The sequence below is a fragment of the Labeo rohita genome, chromosome 10 (assembly GCF_022985175.1).
Source record: "Labeo rohita strain BAU-BD-2019 chromosome 10, IGBB_LRoh.1.0, whole genome shotgun sequence".
NCBI classification, from domain to species: Eukaryota; Metazoa; Chordata; class Actinopteri; order Cypriniformes; family Cyprinidae; genus Labeo; species Labeo rohita.
Genome location: NC_066878.1, coordinates 6,407,878 through 6,428,125, shown reverse-complemented (window position 1 = coordinate 6,428,125; position 20,248 = coordinate 6,407,878). Strand labels below are relative to the sequence as shown.

General features: G+C 36.2%; 1 protein-coding gene across 7 annotated transcripts in view; it reads right to left on the bottom strand.

The window, feature by feature from the left end:
• Positions 1–20,248, bottom strand: part of robo3 (roundabout, axon guidance receptor, homolog 3 (Drosophila)) — a 207,182-nt gene that overhangs the window by 852 nt on the left and 186,082 nt on the right. For 5 of the 7 annotated variants that reach the window (XM_051121300.1, XM_051121293.1, XM_051121295.1 and 2 more), the window contains 17 exons: positions 18,378–18,459; positions 17,876–18,044; positions 13,089–13,255; positions 11,565–11,686; positions 11,232–11,448; positions 10,872–10,996; positions 9,672–9,849; positions 9,200–9,427; positions 9,009–9,048; positions 8,771–8,910; positions 8,366–8,641; positions 6,611–6,755; positions 4,815–5,036; positions 3,161–3,345; positions 2,918–3,022; positions 2,664–2,837; positions 1,312–1,454 (listed from right to left, as the gene is read on the bottom strand). In XM_051121300.1, coding sequence (XP_050977257.1) covers positions 1,312–1,454; positions 2,664–2,837; positions 2,918–3,022; positions 3,161–3,345; positions 4,815–5,036; positions 6,611–6,755; positions 8,366–8,641; positions 8,771–8,910; positions 9,009–9,048; positions 9,200–9,427; positions 9,672–9,849; positions 10,872–10,996; positions 11,232–11,448; positions 11,565–11,686; positions 13,089–13,255; positions 17,876–18,044; positions 18,378–18,459 — 2,718 coding nt within the window. The remainder of the gene's footprint in view (positions 1–1,311; positions 1,455–2,663; positions 2,838–2,917; positions 3,023–3,160; positions 3,346–4,814; positions 5,037–6,610; positions 6,756–8,365; positions 8,642–8,770; positions 8,911–9,008; positions 9,049–9,199; positions 9,428–9,671; positions 9,850–10,871; positions 10,997–11,231; positions 11,449–11,564; positions 11,687–13,088; positions 13,256–17,875; positions 18,045–18,377; positions 18,460–20,248) is intronic. The other 2 variants (XM_051121294.1, XM_051121297.1) reach the window with 1 other exon arrangement.

The window sequence follows — 20,248 nt, the reverse complement described above, 5'->3', positions numbered from 1 at the left end:
CTTAATGAAAGTGGCCAAAATATACATTGCACTAGTAACAGGTTTTAACTGGTCATTTAAACTGGTCAACTAGTTTAGCTGGTCTATTTAGCAGATAACTGTGGCTTCTCTCGGGACAAAAGAAAGCCTTTTTGGTTTGGTATGTCTATAGATGACTTAATGCAGAAGGGACTGTCCGTCATGTGACGTGACAAGATCTGAGGACACAGAATAAAGGCGATCTCACAGGCAGACCCCTTCTCCCCTCTCCCCGTCAAGCACCTATTCACGCTCTCTGTCCGACTGGAAAGATAACGCTAACCACCGTGACAGGACGGGGTAACCCGAAACTCTCTCCCCGGGGAACGTATAGCCCTCTTTTATGTGGCCTGTCTTTTATGTTCCAGAGGGGGTAACCTGAGAGGAGGTCACACATCTGAAGAGACTCTTCAGCCCATATGGAGTGACCTTAGATGTGCCTAACCCAGTTCCTATCACACAGCTACTCATGTCTATAGGGAAACACTGTAAAATCAGCCCATACAATAAGAGAAACCCTCTTCTAAAGGTGAAAAAGCAGTGTTTTTTGGAAATCACTCAGTATACAACACACACATCAAAGTATATTTTGTGTATTCCGGTCAGAAGTTCTCTAAGCGGTGGGGAATGGACTTCAGAGGAAGTGTTTGATTGCTGGCTAAAAGTTCTGTGTCGTCGCAGAACACTTACACTATGTGCTGAACAGCCAGATGGACTCAGTCAGTCTAGACTCATCCACACTTAGTCAATTCGGTCTCACCAATGAGTAAGTGTTAAGAAAAGATAAACTACTGCGCATGTTTGCAAAGCCGTGTTTGACTAAGCTTGGCTAATGTTTGAGATTTAGGATTAGGGTTAGGATTTGGGAGGACGAAGATTAGATCTTGAAAGCACACACTTAAAAAAACAGTCTTAATCAGTTTTTTTTGTCTTGAATTACTGTAAAAATATCTAAACATCCTTAAAACTACATTTATGTGAGAAGCAAAATAGTAAGCTAGTAAATATTCCTCATTTTAAAGGGATAGTTCACACAAAAATGAAAATTCTGTCATTTTCAAACCCTAAGACCTTCATTCATCTTTGGAACACAAATTAAGCTTATGTTCTGAAGACAAATGAAGGTTTAATGGATTTGGAACGACATGAGAGTGAAAAATGTATGACAGAATTTTAATGTTTGGGTGAACTCTTTCTTTAAGGATTATTAGATAGTTTTATAAATGGATAAAAAGACAAAATATTGATTAAGAAAATGATTTTTACAGTGTGAGAAAAGTTACTTGGTCTTACATCATTTCTCTTCCTGCCCGTTCCTTGCCCTCGTGATCCTGTTGACCCCCGTGATGACGAACTTCCTGTTGTGGAGCAATTGCTGGACATCTGACCCCGAGACAGGAAGTTGGGCTTGTTGTAAGGAATTAAATCGTCATCTGCTGTGAACCACAAAAACAAAACCATGATGTTAGGGTTAAAAAGTTTATTGATACAATATAACTTTCATTAACTTAAACTTAACTTTAAAATCCAGTCCATTTAATCTTATATATATATATATAATTTTTTTAAAATATAGTAATACACATTAGTTTTCATACACAGTATAAAGAAATAATCATGCCTTTAAGAGACCAAAAAAATTTTTAATTCATTTACGCCGTGTGTCCACGAAAGTGCTTTTCCTGAGGCTAGCATATATTTTTCAGTTGTTCTTAATGGGAGAGCTACATTTTTTGAAACGCTAAGAGCATCAAGAGACGCTTTTTCTCAGCACTGAGAGTTGAAGAATGACTCTAACTGAATATTGGCATGTAGATGTCTTCAAGCCAGGACTTTGATCAAATATATGAAGTTTGGTGCAGATTGAACACGGTAAGTTTGGGTGTAAAACAAGTCATCTTCTGTTGCCAGCAGGTGGCGCTATGATTGTAACAGCAAATTGGCATTTAGTTGTGTTCAGGCCAGGACTCTTATCGAACGTGAGAAGTTTGGGGCAGATTGGGCATTGTATGCCCAGGAAGTTACAACAACTTCCTTTTTAGTTTGTCAGGCCACCACGGACACGCTTTCAATGAAAACTCAAGACCTTCACAATTTAACTTCACAAAGGGCTTTTTATTACACTGACCAAATTTGGTGTTGATATGTTTAAATCTCTAGGATTAATATCATTTAAATGGCAAAAATGGCACAAAACTTGCAGAGAAAAATTTAAATAACAGACTTCCTGTTGGGTTTCGGACTTCAAGGTGCACTTTGTTGAAATTTTATAGGTGGCGCAATTGAGCCATTTTGCTACACACATTTCTGAAACCCATATCAGATGTAAATTTCCATCACTTCTGGTATGTGTGCAAAATTTCATGAGTTTTTGAGCATGTTTAGGCGATTCATTTTGAAGAAAAAGAATAAGATGAAACTGAGCAATTCCAACAGGGCCCTCGCACCATCGGTGCTCTGGCCCTTACTGTGTCGACATTTTTATAATCATAAATAAACTGTGAAATCAGATACTAGTTCGAAATTCCTTATCGAAGCGTCTCAACTGAAAAAAAACCTCGAGTGCTCACAGCTTGGTGTTTTCAGCTGTCAAAAACGCTTTGGTGGACACAGCTTAAAAATGAAATTGTCAGGTGTTCTCTCACCATCTATCCGTCTATGAGAAGAGTTTTTCCGATTGGGTGTGCTCTGTTCTCTCCTCTCCATGGAGGAATGGGAGCTGCCCACTCTCTCGAGGGACGTCTGCCCACATTCGAATCCCCCTACTTGAGCGCAGTCGACCTCATCTTCAGGAGGCGGCTCTGGTGGAGGTGGCAGATCTGTAAAGATGTGACCAGCATGTTAAGTATGCAGGAGCAGGACAAATGATTAACTAACTTCATTCTGGTCAGTAACTCACCGCCTTGCAGTACATCTCTTCGGTATTGACCACTCTTGGAGGTTTTCTTTTTCACCTTGGACTTCTGCCCAGGCGGTGTGTGGTCTGCAGAGGGCCTCGCTCGTCCTGAGAGGGGGGGATGAGACAATGAAGCGACTAAAATAACTGTATTCTAAAAGTGTAATTTTTTGTGTACGCGAAATTTTACTTCCTCTAAAGTAGCAAACCTTCTGTGACACGTTCATATAGAGAACGGAAACACACCTGGTGTGGTGTTGCTGATGTTTTCTACACTTTGGGCAGCTCCTTGGCTCGGGTCCCGTTTGTGTGCTGAGCGGTGTGGCACAGTGTTGTCAGGGCACTCCTGATTGGCTGACAGGTTTGGGTTGGACTGGGTTAGAGGGGGGCTTGGTGCTCGTGGCACAGGCACTGGTCCACACGCCAACCGGCTGTCGATGACAGATATGTTTGGTCAGTTAGAGCAAAATTTGTCTTTATAAAATTTTATTACAAAAGGACATTATACTGTACACTACGAGTCAAAAGTTTTTGAACAGTACGATTTTGAATCTTTTTTAAGAAGTCTCGTCTGCTCACAAAGCATTCCTTTTATTTGATCCAAAATACAGCAAAAGCTGTAATATTGTGAAATATTTTTTCTATTTAAAATAACTGCTTTTTATTTGAATATATTTTAAAATGTAATTTATTTCTGTGATCAAAGCTAAATTTTCAGCATCATTACTCCAGTCTTTAGTGTCACATGATCCTTCAGAAATTATTCTAATATGCTTATTTGTTGTTCAAGATCCAAAGATCTTTTGTAACATTATACAATGTACCATTTAAAACCATGCAGTCAGTTATAATTTTTATTTTTTAATAATTATTCTTGGAAAGAAATTATAGAAGTTAATACTTTTTTTATTTAGCACAGATGCTTTAAATTCATCAAAAGTGATTATTAAGTAATTTATAATGTTACAAAAGATTTCTATTTCACAAGAATGCTGTTTTTTTACTTTCTATTCATCAAAGAAACCTAAAAAAATTCTACTCAGCTGTTTTCAACATAATAAATGTTTTTGAGCAGCAAATCAGAATATTAGAATAATTTCTGAAGTATGTGGAGTAATGATGCTACAAATTCAGCTTTGAAATCACAGGAATAAATTACATTTTAAAATATATTAGAAATAGAAAGCAGTTATTTTAAATAATAAATAAATGTACTTTGGGTAAAATAAACACAGGCTTGGTGAGCAGAAGAGGCATAAAAAATCTAACCGTTCAAAAACTGACTGGTAGTGTATCTGACTGAAATGTTTTTGTTTTTTTTGTCACTGTTTCAACCCAGATCTGCAGCCAACAAGGCATAGAAACACTATTATATAAACTCATATTAAACTGAAAACATACTAGGCCAAGATCAGCACTTTGTAAAAGTAAACGATCTTTCCAAACTTGGCACAACTGCAGTCTAGCAGGAAGCTTAATGAGAGTCTCGATATTTGCTCTGTGCCGTGATAATCAACAAATACGGACCTGCAGAGGAATAAATTATTCATAAAATGTGTTTTCTCCTGCAGGAACAAATAACAACACTGTAAAAACTCTCCAAAGAGAGTGAAAACAAATAATCTATTCCAATAATGCAGAGAGAACTAAAATGCAGGAGAGCATGAAGGATGGCTAACATGAAGTATTTTAAAGTGAACATCACTTCAAAAATAAAGCAAATGTCATTTATGCTGCATTTTATCAAATTAACATTTTGAAGTACACCATAAAGCAAATTTTGTTGACAAAACAACAACTCAAACTGTCACAAAACCCATTTAAAATGCTATGAAATGCTGACCTGACAAAAGAAAAATACGGACGCATAAAAATATTATTTGAAGGTATACGTTCTCACCGTGCTATCTGTGGCTGTTCGAGTTGATGTAAGCGTGGTATATCGTGGCAGTGGCCATCGTCTCTGGGAGAAGGGGTTAAGGTGGCGGTGGACTGGTGGCTGTAGGATGTGGTGGGGGAAGAAGCCTCTCCTCTAGGAGGAGGAGCGGGACCGTCCTCCATCACGCCATCCATGAGGTAAGTCCTATCCGGGAGAGGAGGACACCACTCTTCCTCATCAGACCTGAGTGAGAAGAAAAGTTTCATCATGAGCAGGTTCATAAATAAAGTACAACCCTAAAAGCTGACTAAAAATCTACCTTCTAAATCTAGAACATTCTACTCTCCACACCTCTAGTATTATGAATATTACATCAACTTTTCTTATCACTCGCTTGCCGTTCTCACTTGGAGTGGGAGAATGAGTAACTTTGTTTCTGCTCTCTAACTAAATTCCCTCATTTTTAGCAGAAGGTTAAGTAACTCCAGTACCTCGGTGCTAAATCAATCACGGCACACTCATTATGATTGCCTGCTGCAGTAATCACCGGGTCAATGCAACCGGTGGCATATCGATTCCTGCTGCTGTGGTGTCAAATGAGACAGCCTGGCTTCCAGATAACAATATGCGTGATCTTTCAGCTCTCGTGGGGCCAATCCATGCAAGAGCAATGGAAAATAAGTTAAATGCAGTGGCATTTTGAGTGACACTGACTCAATGTTATGCCTTGGGCACTTTGAGGGCAAACCGCTGAGCTGAATGACAGACACCTATACAAGGCGTGCTCTTGGTTTAGTACGCATACGGCTGCTTTTTGTTGAATTCTTAAGCCTCGCTGAGCTGAAGGGTGAGTTATTAAAATTATAGTCATAATGAAGTAACAGAGTCGATGTTTTTGCCTTCGGGCTGCCACAAAGGTTAACCTCATGATCCATTAGTTCATCACACTTGAGGACTAGTCATGAAAATCCAGTCTGGCTGTGAGTGTTGCATTGCTTGGGTCCTAAATGCTCGGAGGAAGGAACTTGAGAAGCGCTGTACCTGTCACTGGCTAATGCGGTTACTGCGGGAGGCTATGTCAAAGGTTATCAGATTCGCGAGTCAGGGCTGGTTAACCGCTGTGGCTAATGTAACCCGCCCTTGTTAGTGCCCCTCACGGGCAGTCATTGGGCTGAAGTGGTGGCGGAAAGCAATAAGAACGTCTCTACCCATCAGCGCCCGCGGCCGGGGCATTCTGCGGCTACTGCTGACCGCATGCTTCTTTAACAAGAAACTAATGCGATACAGACCAGGAAAAGAAAATGTAATTCAGTCAGGCCGTCATGAGAAAACAGGCCTGATTCAGGGGTAGCATATCGCTAACTTTGTTAGCCTTCATATACAGCCTTGTCTACGGCAATCAGATTGCGCTGGTCCTGAGAATTTTGAAGCTGTTCCTGGAACAATCAGTAAAACTTTGTCCAGGAGGCTAAGGCAGGCCATGTTCCCAGCTAGCCAACATGCTGCAAATTAGTAAAAGATGTCGTCATGTTACATGGAAATGAAATTAACTAAACTAAAATGAATTGCTGGAACGGTGTGTAAGAACTTGCGGAGAGATTTGAGATTTGTTTTGTCTGCCAAAGTCCTGATTTGAACACTCTCTGGGCAAATATTTCCTACTAGTTCTGCTTCTTTATAATTGAATAAGACTGAAAGTTTTTCTTAAACTTGTTTAAATAACATGTCAAATCACTATTAGTATCAAAATTGTGGCTTTTTGGTTTAAATAATGCTAGGAAAATTAAATGAATCTATAGCCTTCTAGTGAACCTTACCCCATGTCCTGGATTAGTTCATTATCGTCTTCCTCTTCACACTCATCCAGGTCTCCAGAGAGAGGTGGAGGCGGCAACGCATCCATCCAATTGAGAGATGGCGTTTTCACTGGCTTCCCCATTAATTTCTGCTTTGGTTGTTTTACTGTGGAAAAGCAAGCAATTTTGTGTTTAACAAAACAACTTTATTAAGCGTTGTTTTTGTTAATTAAATCGAATAAACTTATTAATAAGTTTAGTTTAATAAAAATATTCAACTTGACACTGAAATAATGACTGAAACTAAAACTGAAATCAAAATGAATTAACTAAAAATATTTAAAGCTAACTAAAAAATTATTAAATATAAAAGAAAATAAAAAATATAAGCTAAAAAAATTATTTAGCTAATAAAAATGACAAAAAGCACATAACTATGGAAGCCCATTTCCACCACTGAATAAAAAATAAAAAAAGGTAATTTTTAATCTTACAATTCTCACTTTTTTTCTACACTGTAAAAAATAAAAAACACAATTTGCTGAGTCAGCTTAAAATAATTTGTTACGCTGCTGCCTTAACATTTTAAGTTCAGTCAACTAAAATTTGTTTATCAAACTTGAAATGTTAAGTTGTACTAAGTAACAACTTAGATATTTGTGTTTGCTAAACTTAACAGATGGGTAAGTAACCCAGCTGCCTTAAAATTTTAAGTTGATTCAACTCAAATATCGAAGTTGTCACTAATAATTTAACATTTCAAGTTGAGTAAACTTTTTTGAGTAAAATTAGCTTTGAAAGGCAGCCAGGTTACAAATTATTTTAAGTTGACTCAACAAATTGTTTTTTACAGTGTAGTAGTTGGGAGTTTACATCTCACAATTCTGACATAAAAATCAGAATTGCATGATATAAGCTCACAATTGCGAGTTATAAACTCAGAATAGTGGGATATAAACTCACAACTGTAAGTTATAAACTTAGAATAATGGGATATAAACTCACAATTGCGACATTAACTCAGAATTGTGAGATATAAACAACTGCAAGTTATAAACTCAGAATAGCAGGATATAAACTAACAATTGCGAGAAATAAAGTCAGAATTTCGAGATACAAACTCGCAATTCAGACTTTTTTCTCAGAATTGTATGAGATAAACTCACAATTGCTAGTTCTAAACTTAGAATAATGGGATATAATCTCACAATTGTGAAAAATAAGTCAGAATTGCAAGATACAAACTCACAATCATGAGTTATACAGTCCATTTATAAGGGGGAAAAAACACTGATTTGTTCTCATAAAAGTTTATATCTCACAATTCTAGCCTAACTTGCAATTGCTTGTTATAAAGTCAGAATTGTGAGATATACACTTGCAATTCTGAGAAAATAAAGTCAGAATTTTGAGTTTATATTTTACAATTCTGACTTTATTTTTTAGAATTGTAACTTCCTTCCTCAGAATTGCGAGTTTAAATCTTTCAGATTTCTTTCCCTTGCAATCATGAGATTATAAATACTGACTTTATAACTCACAACTGTGAGTTTACATCACGCAATTTTGTGAGATAAAAAGTCGCAATTACAATTGCCTTTTTTATTTTTTATTCAATGACTAAAACTAAAATTAAAATAAAACCGAAAATGTAAAAATCAAAAGCTAATTCAAAACATTAATAAATACTAAAATAATACTAAAGTCCCACTGTTATTCAGCCAAGCACAGCATTCATTTTAGCACTGAAGGGAACTGATAAGACTGGAAAGATACCGTTATCAGTCTTGGAGCGGTCTGGCTGGGCATATTGAGCATTAGAGGTACCAGGCTGAGTCATCCAGTGGCTGCCATCTTGTTCAGGGCTGCAGGGCGCCTGGTTGGTGAACGGCATGATGGGAGTGCTGGCGTAGGGAGTGGTATGTTGAGAGTACTGTGCGGAGAAACTGCGCAGGTCCTCGCTGGTGGGATCAATGGTGCTGTAGATGGGGCCTTCGTTAGAGTCTGTACTGTACTTCTCGTTTTGGTTGAGGTAATTAGAGATTCCCGCCTCTGAGGAAGTGATGGTGAATTAATTATAGTTTAATTAATGAGACACGGTGCTGTGGAAACTTAGTGTTAAATTAATTTAACAGTACAGCCGGTGTAGAGCCGGTGTTGCTCTACAAAAGTGAGTCTTACCATTATAGTATCTCTCCGGGGTGTCATGTTTAGACGTACAGCAGCTCACTGAGTCTTTCCCGTTGTGCACGAGATTGGTAGTTGGCCAAGAATCAGCCAGCCAAGGGTAATTTCCCATGTTAGCACCCAGCATACCAGGCCTAGATATCAAATATAATAATAATAATAATTACAGAATGAACTAAAGTCACTGTATTTACTCTGAATTGATGTTTAAGAAGCTAAAAGTGCCATTTACCTTCCGTTAAGACCAGAACTTTCTCCATGTGGGAAACCAACTGTAAAGAGATGAAGAAAAAAACAAGGCTAAGTAAAAATTTAAACTAAAACAAAACTGAAAATAAAAATTAAAGCTAACTCAAGATAATAATAAATACTATAATAGTATGTAATGTCAAATGTCATTTGGTGTGATATGTGCATGCATACCCGCAGGTGTGTATGCAAATGATGCTGTGTAATGGCTGAGTTCTTTTCTCTTCTTCCGTCTGCAGTAGATCCACACGCTGAATCCCATAAGGATTACCCAGCATGCCCCGCCAATGCCTGCGATGAAGGCAGGCTGCTTCACTACGTCTGTGATCTGCTCAGCCAGACTTACATTCTCGTCAGATTCGCTGCCTCCACCTGTGACTGTAGGCTGCTCTGCGGGCAATTCTGCAAAGGAGAGAGAGAACGAAAAAGAGCAAAGACAGATCAAAGTGTTACTCAGACAGAATGACTTAATAGGACTCAGCTTATTGGAAAGAATTAAGCAATTTAGTCTCATAGCAGGACTTTAAAAAGCAATCAAAGAGAATTTACACAATTTTTTGTACTTCAACTCCACAAGCCCATCACTTCACTTTTTAATTCTTTCAGTTTTAATAGTCACGGCTGGGTTTTTTTAGCAAGCACTCACTGATAAGCACAGATACGGGCTGGCTGTGGGCGCCCACTCCTGCGCTGGTCACTGCCGCCACCTCCACCTGGTACAACACGCCAGGTAGAAGCCCCTTTAATAAAGTTGTCAGCACGTTTCCATCCACCGTCTGATTGATGTGGTAGCGCGTCTGAGAGTCATTACCCAGACACCAAACCTGAGAAGAGATAAGAATCAGATCTGAACTTAAAAATACTTAAGTGTCCTAACCTGGTCCTTGATATATAGGTCTCCTCTGAGGAGACAAGGGAGGCAGTGCCTCCACAAAATACTGGATGAGAAAAAAAATTGTAGTACAAAAATAAAACAATGCAAATATTACAAAATATAACATTAAGTGTCTAAATCACTACTTTAAGTAAACAACTCATACACTAAGATATAACAAATTTTATTACATCAAAATAAGACTTGAAACGGCCTGAAAACATGATCTGTTAGAGTTTTCAGTGAGTAATCAGCAATGTAACCAATATTTACCAAGCTTTAATGACTGATGATTTAAAAAAATTCAAAAGCAGTTAAAAATAGTTAAAAACTCTTAAAAAGAATAACTGAACATAAACTCACAAATAAAATATATATATATATATTAATTAGCTTGAATAAATATTAATCTAATAATAAATCAAATTAAACAATCTGCTGACTGTATTGTGCAGCATTTTTACTTTCATAAGTTACTTTTTGCAACATGGCTAGTTGGCATATGTAACCCTGGACCACAAAACCAGTCTTAAGTGGCACGGGTATATTTGCAGCAATAGGCTAAATATATAGTATGGGTCAAAATTATCACATTTTTTTAATGCCAAAAATCATTAGGATATTAAGTAAAGATTATGTTCCATTAAGATACTTTGTAAATTTCCTACCATAAATATATCAAAACTTAATTTTTAATTAGTAATATGCTTTGCAAAGAACTTCATTTGGACAACTTTAAAGCCGATATTTTCAATATTTAGTTGTTTTTTTTTGCACCCTCAGATTCCAGATTTTCAAATAGTTGTATCTTGGCCAAATATTGTTCTATCCTAACAAAGCTTATTATACAGCTTTCAGATAATGTATAAATCTCAATTTAAAAAAATGACCCTTATGACTGGTTTTGTGGTCCAGGAACACATATACTAAGTTTTTGTTTTTGTTGAATGACTTTAGCTATCTAAAATATACCTTATACTCTTGAATGACTCCATTTTGCATCTCAGTGGGTGGAGGCTGCCATGATACACTGATGCTTGAGCTGTTGCTGAGCTTGACTGTTGCCACGGTTACTGCACGAGGGGGGGCACTGGGAACTGGAGGAGAATTCAATTAAAATTACATTTTGAGAAGTGAGTGTCCTTAATAGTAAATCCACATTAGCTCTCTCTATAATTTTATTTGCCTGAATGAAGCGATTCATCTTCATATTATGTATAACAGAATAGAATTGAGTCGGGCTGGGGCTGAATGAACCCGAATTGAATTGATTAGAACGAAATTAAATTGAAGGACATCAAATGGAAACCGAAAGAGCTACAGATATCTCACCCTCCTCCGGCGTGCGGAACGTCAGCGAGCGGCTGTCCATGCCCTGGAACTCGTTAAAGTAGGGTCGTATTTTAATCTCGTACTCCGTGCCTTTGAGCAAGTTAGCGATGACAGCGCTACGCTCTGTTGCAGCTTTCACTTCCTGCTGGGACCAGGAGCCGCCGACAGGACGATAAAGCAAACGATAACCCTGGATGTACTGAGACTGACGATCAACCTGACAGATGGAAAGAGGGAGAGACCGAGACAGAGAAATGAGATAAGGTGAGCCGGCAGGAGAATCATAAGACCGGTGAGGGGTTGATTTGGAGGGCAGATATCAGTGGCACTCACATTCCAGCTGATCTTCACGCTGGATGCCGTCAACAGCACTGGTTCGTGAAGCTGCACAGCCATCTCTCCTAGCTCCCTCTGCACCTGTCGATGGTCCACACCTTGACCTGTAGGACTCACATCTGCAAAAAACAACACAAAACATCTAATATTAATATTTTTAAAGGGGACATTGGATGCAAAATTCACTTTTGCATATAAATGTAGGGTGGACACAACCACCCTACAATGATAAAAATCCATTCACTTCTTTTTTTTAAATTACCAAAAACCTTAACAGTCCCAATTATCAAGCCATTTTGATTTTATGAGCAATATAATGTCATATTGCCCACGACTGCTGACGGACTGTCCCGTATTGTCCCGTATGACATATGCACCAAAATGGGTCACTGTGAACAGAGTTGTTTTTGACAAGGTTTTGCGTGACTATGGAAGTATGTTACAGACATTTCATGAAGACCCTAAAGAATCATACCAACTTGTGGAAAATAGGTATCTGATGTCACATTTAACTTATGCAATGTGTGACCCCGGACCACAAAACCAGTCATAAGGGTCAATTTTTTTAAATTGAGATTTATAAATCAGCTGAAAGCTGAATAAATAAGCTTTCCATTAATGTAAGGTTTGTTAGGATAATAATAATAATAAGATATTAATAATAAGACAATATTTGACCGAGAAACTACTATTTGACAATCTGGCATCTGAAGGTGAAATATATATATATATATAGAGAGAGAGAGAGAGAGAGAGAGAGAGAGAGAAAATCTGTCTTTAAATTAGTCCAAATGAAGTTCTTAGCAATGCATATTTTTCTTCTTTTTTTTTTTCTTTTTTTTCATGGAACACAATCTTTACTTAATATCCTAATGATTTTTGGCATGAAAGAAAAAGCAATAATTCAAAATATGTTTTTGGCTATTGCTACATATATACCTGCACTACTTAAGGCTGGTTTTGTGGTCCAGGGTCACATATAAGAGTTTAGAATATATCATAGAAATGGTCAAAATATAGGTTATATTACATCCTAAAAACAATAAAAACATAAAGAAATATAATGCATTTTATACTGATTAACGATAATGAAGTTAATTTTTTGTGACATTATTGATTTATGTATTGTGCCATTATTTAATGTGAAAAATGAATGTAATATTAACTGTTTTTCTGAAATGTTCATTGTAAAACACCTATATATTATGGTATTTTGTTGTATTTGATTTTTGTTGATTTTAATTAAAATGAAATAAAAATTATATAGTACAAAATATAGATACACAATATTTTTATTCTGTTTTTGGTGCATGTTTTCATGATTAGGTCCAATCCAGATTGAATGGAACTGATTTATATGTAATCTGTAAAAACAGGCATGCTTATTTTGCTATTCACCTGTAATTTGTTCGTCTACTTAAATAAAAGTTATACAACATATCATTTGTATTACACGTTCATACATTTTTAAAGATCTCTATTAAAAAGGTCATAAAATTCATTGCTCTCCAGTGTACTGACCTTGTGTGCGTACGGGCTCTGAGATGGGGCTGGGGTCGCTCAGGCCGTAAGCATTGACCGCCCGCACGATGAACAGGTAAATGGTATTCGGAGACAGTCCGGTGACTGTGTGCTTCTCCAACTTAACAAAATCCGCAACCGTCTGCCATGTACTGCCTGCTGATTGGCTGAAAAAACAGATAAAAAAATGACTCCATTAAATTATTCATCATATTTACATAAACATCAATTCCATACATGTTTATTTATGCTCTACAATATCAAAACCAGCAGATTCATACAACTGAATCTGAATAAAACATCAATACACCGATGTTTTGTCCTACATTTGTCCCGAAGCTGTTGCACAGCATTAGAGAGAGGAGGGTAACAGCAAAGTCAATGTCATAGATGTTTATCTGCACACTTTTGATTGTCATTACATGTGTCTGTTTAATGACCCGGCTCTTCTGTGATGCTATTCTTGTACCCTTTGGCTTGACAGTGCGTGGCATGACTAGAAAGAGATCTCTGCAGTGATAGATTTATTTATGGCACAGACTAGGCTTGTCATAATGCAGTCAATGCACTGCATGTAATAAATAAACAACACCTTGGATACTGAACTGAGAGTTTATTAAACATAAACCGAAAACATTGGCTGACTGTACTGGGGTACTTTTTTATGGAAGCCCATTTCCGCCACTGAATGAAAAAAATAAAATAAAAAAAGCTCATTTTTATCTCGCAATTCTGACTTTTTTCTCAAAACTGCATGATACAAATGTGCAATTCTGACCTCTTTCTTAGAATTGTGAAATATAAACTTGCAATTGCAAGTTATAAAGTAATTAAGTCGTATAGATATACAGATATAGGTTTTTTTTTCCTCAGAATTGTTAGTTTATCTCACAGTTGTGACTTTTTTCTCAGAATTGCATGTTTCTTTTATTACATGCAATTGTGGGTTAAGTCAGAATTGTGAGATATAAACTTATGAACTTGTCAGTCTTTTTCTCCTTAAAATTGGACTTTATATCTTGCAATTGCAAGTTTATATCTCACAGTTCTGAGAAAATGAGTTTTTATCTCTCATTTCTGACTTTATTTCTCGCAATTGCGAGTTTTCATCATGCAATTCTGACTTTATAACCAGCAATTGCGAGAAATAGTCTGAATTTTTTTCTCGGAATTGTGATAAAAAACTTGCAGTTGCGAGTTATAAAGTCAGAATTGCAAAATATAAACTCAATTGCAAGAAATAAAGTCAGAATTGCTAAATAATAATAATGAAATTTTGAACATTTTCTCTGAATTCTGACTTTATTTCTCGCAGTTGAGTTTATATCTTGCCATTCTGACTTTATTTCTCGCAACTGCGAGTTTATATCATGCAATTCTGACTTTATAACTCGCAATTGCAAGTTTATATCACAATTCAGAGAAAAAAAGTCAAAATTTCGAGTTTTTATCTCACAATTCTGACTATATTTCTCATAATTGTGAGTTTATATCATGCAATTTTGACTATAACTCGCAATTGCAAGTTTATATCACAATTCAGAGAAAAAATGTCTGAGGTTTTTTGCAAAAGTCAGAATTGCATAGAATTTAGTCAGAATTGTTTCTATCACGCAAATCTAAAAAAAAAAATCAGATTGGTGAGATAAAAAGTCGCAATTACCTTTTTTATTCAGTGGCGGAAAGGGGCTTCCATACACTTTAGCTTCAATTTAAGAACATGCAGCTTTTTATTAACATCCACATCACGCCTAAACATACAAGAATATGAACTTGACTTAATGAGAACCAAGAGAGCTACTTAGATGTGGCGTACAGGTGGGCAAGATTCATAACAACATGCATCCCCCTCTAATAAACAATGAACGTTAAGCACAGACATCTGTCTGTGCCAGAAGGCCTTGGGATATTCCTCTTCACTTGTCTGTGGTTAACCATCATCCTTGTTTAGACCGGCGGTCACGTGCGGTGCGTTCAAGGTTTATTTTTCCCCGGTGGCAACTCCTGCCGCAGACACAAAGCCAATAAAAGCCCGACCTGCACAATTAGGCCAAGCCATAAATGCTGGGAACCTCGTAAATATTCCTTCAGCGGCCCACCGATAGGAGCGATAAATCCAAGGTCACTTTGCTATCAGCTGGGATGGAGGCTGAGGCATAGACAATTCCCTTTTCTCCAGCAACGCTGTGATTGGGCTCTTGTACGCACATAAACACCTGCATATATGTGCATGAAGTTAAAAACTAGGTTGCAACATAAACCTTTTTTTCCCTTGTATCGAGGTGTCAAAATCCTAAACCCAAAAGCCTAAATCCTCCTCATCCACAATCTCAGTTCTTTTCCATCCCTCGATTGTTCTCTACCCAGCTCCCTTTCCCAGCGCTCGGTGTTCCACAGCACCTCAGGGAAGGAAATTTTATAGCAAACACCCTTTCAGCCCCACAGCACTCTATAAAGAATCAATTTTAAGGATGTGGGGCCATGCTAACTGTTACCCAGGGGGGGCAAGCGAGAGGACAGAGACGTAGTGTGTGTATATAAAATACAGAAAGAATGAAAATGTGTGCGTGTGTGTGGCACTTCACATCTCCATTGCTGAATAGCTGGTTTGCTGTATGCCCTCCCTCTAAGGACTGCAGGACCTTGCTTCTGTAATTAGAGGTAGCCCCATTTCAGCCAGCCTACAATAGCTTAAAAAAAAGTGTCTGTGTGGACTACATTTGAATTCATTAGCATGTCATACGGAGACCCTCAGCTTTCAGAGCGAGCACATTTTTCAAGCTGACTTTCTATGAACGAACCGTTCACAGACTGAACAAACACAAAAAGCTAGTGCAAGGTGTTATTTTCTTTTATTTCTTTTTTTTTTTTTGATGTCCAGGAATCCCAAATACGATGATCCACCCACAAAGGACCCAGTTTAGAAAATATAAAAACATGATTTTTATGTGATATAAACTCGCAGTTGCGAGAAAAAAACTGCATTGCGAAACTCGCAATTCTGAGAAATAAAGTCTAAAGGTCTGACTTCTTTCTCTGAATTATGAGTTTATATCTCGCAAATTTGACATTTTTTTCTCAAAATTGCCGGTTTATATCTCTCTCGGTGTATATTTTGACTTTATAACACTCAACTAAGACAGAATTGTGAGATTTAAACTCAAAATTCCAAGAATTAAGAAATTAAAGTTTATATCTCACAATTCTGAGAAAAATAGTTTTTATTCCGCTATTCTTGCACCACTGAATAAAAGAATTTAAAAAAAGTAACTGCAACTTTTTGTCACAATTCTTACTTTTTTCTCGCAATTGCGTACTTACTGTACATCTCACAATTCTGGATTTTTTTCTTAGAACTGCGTGATACAAACTCGCAATTCTGACTTTTTTCTCAGAACTGATATAAACTTGCAACTGCGAGTTCTAAAGTCAGAATTGTGGGATATAAACTTGGAATTCAGAGAAATTAAGACAAAATTGCGTGATATAAACTCACAATTGTGAGTTATAAAGTCAGAATCGCAAGATATACTCACAATTCTGACTTAACTCGCAATTGCATGTAATAAAATCAGAATCGCGTGATACAAACTTACAATTCTGACCTTTTTTTTTTCAGAATTGTGAGATATAAATTCGGAGAAATAAAGGTGCAATTCTGACTTTATTTCTCAAAATGCATGATATGAACTCGCAGTTGCGAGAAAAAAAAAAAATTGCAAAATTTGCAATTCTGAAAAAATAAAGTCTAAAATTCAGACTTTTTTCTCTTAATTGTGAGTTTGTCTCTCATAATTTTTTTCTCAGAATTGCCAGTTTATATCTCGCAATTCTGACTTTAAATTAGATCAGAATTGTGGGATATAAACTCAAAATTATGAGAACATATCAGCCTTTTTTCCCCCTCAGAATTGCGCGTTTATATCTCACAATTCTGAGCAAAAAATCTGAATTGCGAGAAAGTCAGAATTGCAAGATATAAACTCAGAATTGCGAGAAAAAGTCAGAATTGCGAGTTTTTATTCTGCTATTTTGACTTTATAACTTGCAATTGAGTTTATATTACCCAGTTCTGAGAAAAATATAGTAAACTCACAATACTGACTTCAGGAAAAAAAAAAAATCCCAATTACGAGATAAAAACTTGCAATGACCTTTTTTTATTTTTATTCAGTGGTGAAAACAGGCTTCCAAACAAAACCATAACCTCATAACTGCCGAAAAACGTAGCCTGCCCTAAAGAACAACACTGTGTGCTATGCCGATACAAGATCAAAACAGAGGCCATTAACTTAAGAGGTATAACTGCAAACCTCTCAACAAGAGAGTGGAAAACGATCACGTAAAGCTAAATTACTAAACTGCCACGTGAAACCTAGATGAGAATAATTCTGTAATCCATAAAACTATATCCCCTTTAAATAAGAGTTCTCCAAGTCTGTGCCTGAAATTCAATTGTAGAACACCAATACAGTTGCTATTAATTTAGATCTCTCTGGCAGTAGGTTGCTGCCTGAGGGGAGTGATTCTTGTAGGAGGCAGAATGTGAGATGTAAGCGCAGGATGTAGCTGCCCTCGCATGACTGTGAGGAGCGGCAGAGCCGGGGAAAGGGGTCAGGGACGGGGCAGCCACACGATGGTATTACCCCGTCTGTCACGGCTGACCAGCGACGCTAAGACAGTGACAGTGAATTAATAAAAAATGAAGAACAGACCCCTGTAGTAGCCTCGGGCAAGAAACAACATTATCTTGGGTAGGAAAGAGCAGAATGAAGACGTTTACTCACCTGAAAGCCTCAATGATGTAAGAGGTGACAGCTGCACCGCCTTCATGAGCGTTCGGTTGCCAGGTCAGGGTCACGCTGTTACGAGTCACATCAGTTACGACGGGCTTCTGGGGTGGACCGGGCAGCTGGTAGGGCTCTGAAACCGGGGGTACGGAGAGACCGCCACTCTCTGTAAAGATAAGATTAGGATATCAGCATGCCGTCTTCATATTAGTCTAAGCTATCATTCTGTGAGCTACGGTTTTGTTTGCAGAATCTATCACTTGCTGTTTCCATGTTAGTCTAGATTTATAGGACATTATAAGAGAAATCAATACCGAACAGGAAAAATTGATCTCAGGTTGCATTACCCATACACTGACATCTGGTAAATGGACGCGTGTATCTGCTGAGCAAACTTGCAACAGAAGCGGCTCCCTCAGTTTGATGATATGATGCAGTTTGTCAAAGATAAGGACACATAAAGGTGATGATGGAGCACTTGTGTGTGTTTTTTTTTTACCTTTTACTGTGAGTACACCACTCCAGCTCGTCTCTCCACTCAAACTGGAGGCAACACAGGTGTAGGCCCCGGAGTCCGTTTCCTAGCAACAGCAGGCTCAGGGTCAGCATTTGTATGGATAAACTCAAGCACAATGCATTGCCACACTCCGCTTGGAGCGGCGTGGAAATCTTGACAAATGAGCACAAATTCCTCGAAATTGCCTATTATTTCGCAACAACACAGGATCAACTGTTATTTTTTCCTATTGCTATTGAAGTTAGAGAGTTAGAGGAGGAAAATAACATGCTCTTGTGAAACCTAGTGAGCTACACATGTTGGCATATTTTTTACAGCATCATAGGCATAAGGCTGAGACAATATAATTTCTTCTATTACAGGCAAACTATAAACTGCGTCTTTCACAAAGAATGAAATCTAATAATGCAGTGCAAAAAAATACATTCAAGATGGAAAGAGAAAGAGAAAATCTCTTTATATCTATTACAAATATGTGTAGTTTGTTCAATACTGAATAAAAATAGTTAAATCTAATTACAAAAGCAAAGCAAACTCCATTAAAATCAATTGTCAGATCAATAGTCAAATCTCACTAATATACTATTATTCAAAAGTTTATTTTTATTTTATTTTATTATTTTATTTTATTTTTTGTTGTTGTTGTTGTGTGTAAAAGTTTTTGAAAGTCTCTTATGCTCACCAAGGCTAATTTTATAAAACAAAAATATGGTTTATAAATAAAAATAAAATAAAATAAAATAAAATAAAAATATTGTGAAATATTATAATTTAAAATATTTTTTTTCTAATAAACATTAAAATGTAATTTATTCTTGTGATAGTGAAGTTTTTAAAAGTCTCTTACACCCACCAAGACTGAATACATCAAAAATACAGTTTTAAAAAATAAAATAAAATAAAATAAAATAAAATGAAATCTAAAATAAAATAAAATATTGTTAAATACTGTGAAATATTATAATTAAAAATATTCTTTCTATTGTAATACATCTTAAGATGTAATGTATTCTTCTTGTGATAGTGAAGTTTTTGAAAGTCTCTTATGCCCACCAAGGCTGAATACATCAAAAATACAGTTTTAAAAAATAAAATAAAATAAAATAAAATAAAATGAAATCTAAAATAAAATAAAATATTGTTAAATATTGTGAAATATTATAATTAAAAATATTCTTTCTATTGTAATACATCTTAAGATGTAATGTATTCTTCTTTTGATAGTGAAGTTTTTGAAAGTCTCTTATGCCCACCAAGGCTGATTTGATAAAAAATACAGTTTAAAGAATAAATAAATAAAAAACAAATAAAATGAAATAAAATAAAATAAAAATATTGTGAAATAGTAACATTTAAAATAACTTTTTTCTATTTTAATATAAAGTTTTTGAAAGTCTCTTATGCCCACCAAGGCTAATTTGATTTAAAAAAAAATAGGGTTTAAAAAAATAAAATAAATAAAATAATATAAAATAAAAAATATTGTGCAATATTATAATTCAAATAACTTTTTTTTCTATTTTAATATATCCTAAAATGTATCCTAAAATGTAATTTAAAATGTAATTTATTCTTTTGATAGCGAAGTTATCACCAGGGCTAATCTGATCAAAATTAAAATAAATTAATAAAATTAATTAATAAATTAATAAAGTAAAATAAAAATATAGTGAAATATTATAATATAAAAATAACTTTTTTCTATTTCAATACATCGTAAAATGTAAAGTGTTCTTGTGATAGTGAAGTTAAATTTTCATCATCCATTACTCCAATCTTCAATGTCACATGATCCTTCAGAAATCATTTTAATAAGCTCTGGTTCTCAAAAAACATTTCTTATTATTATCATC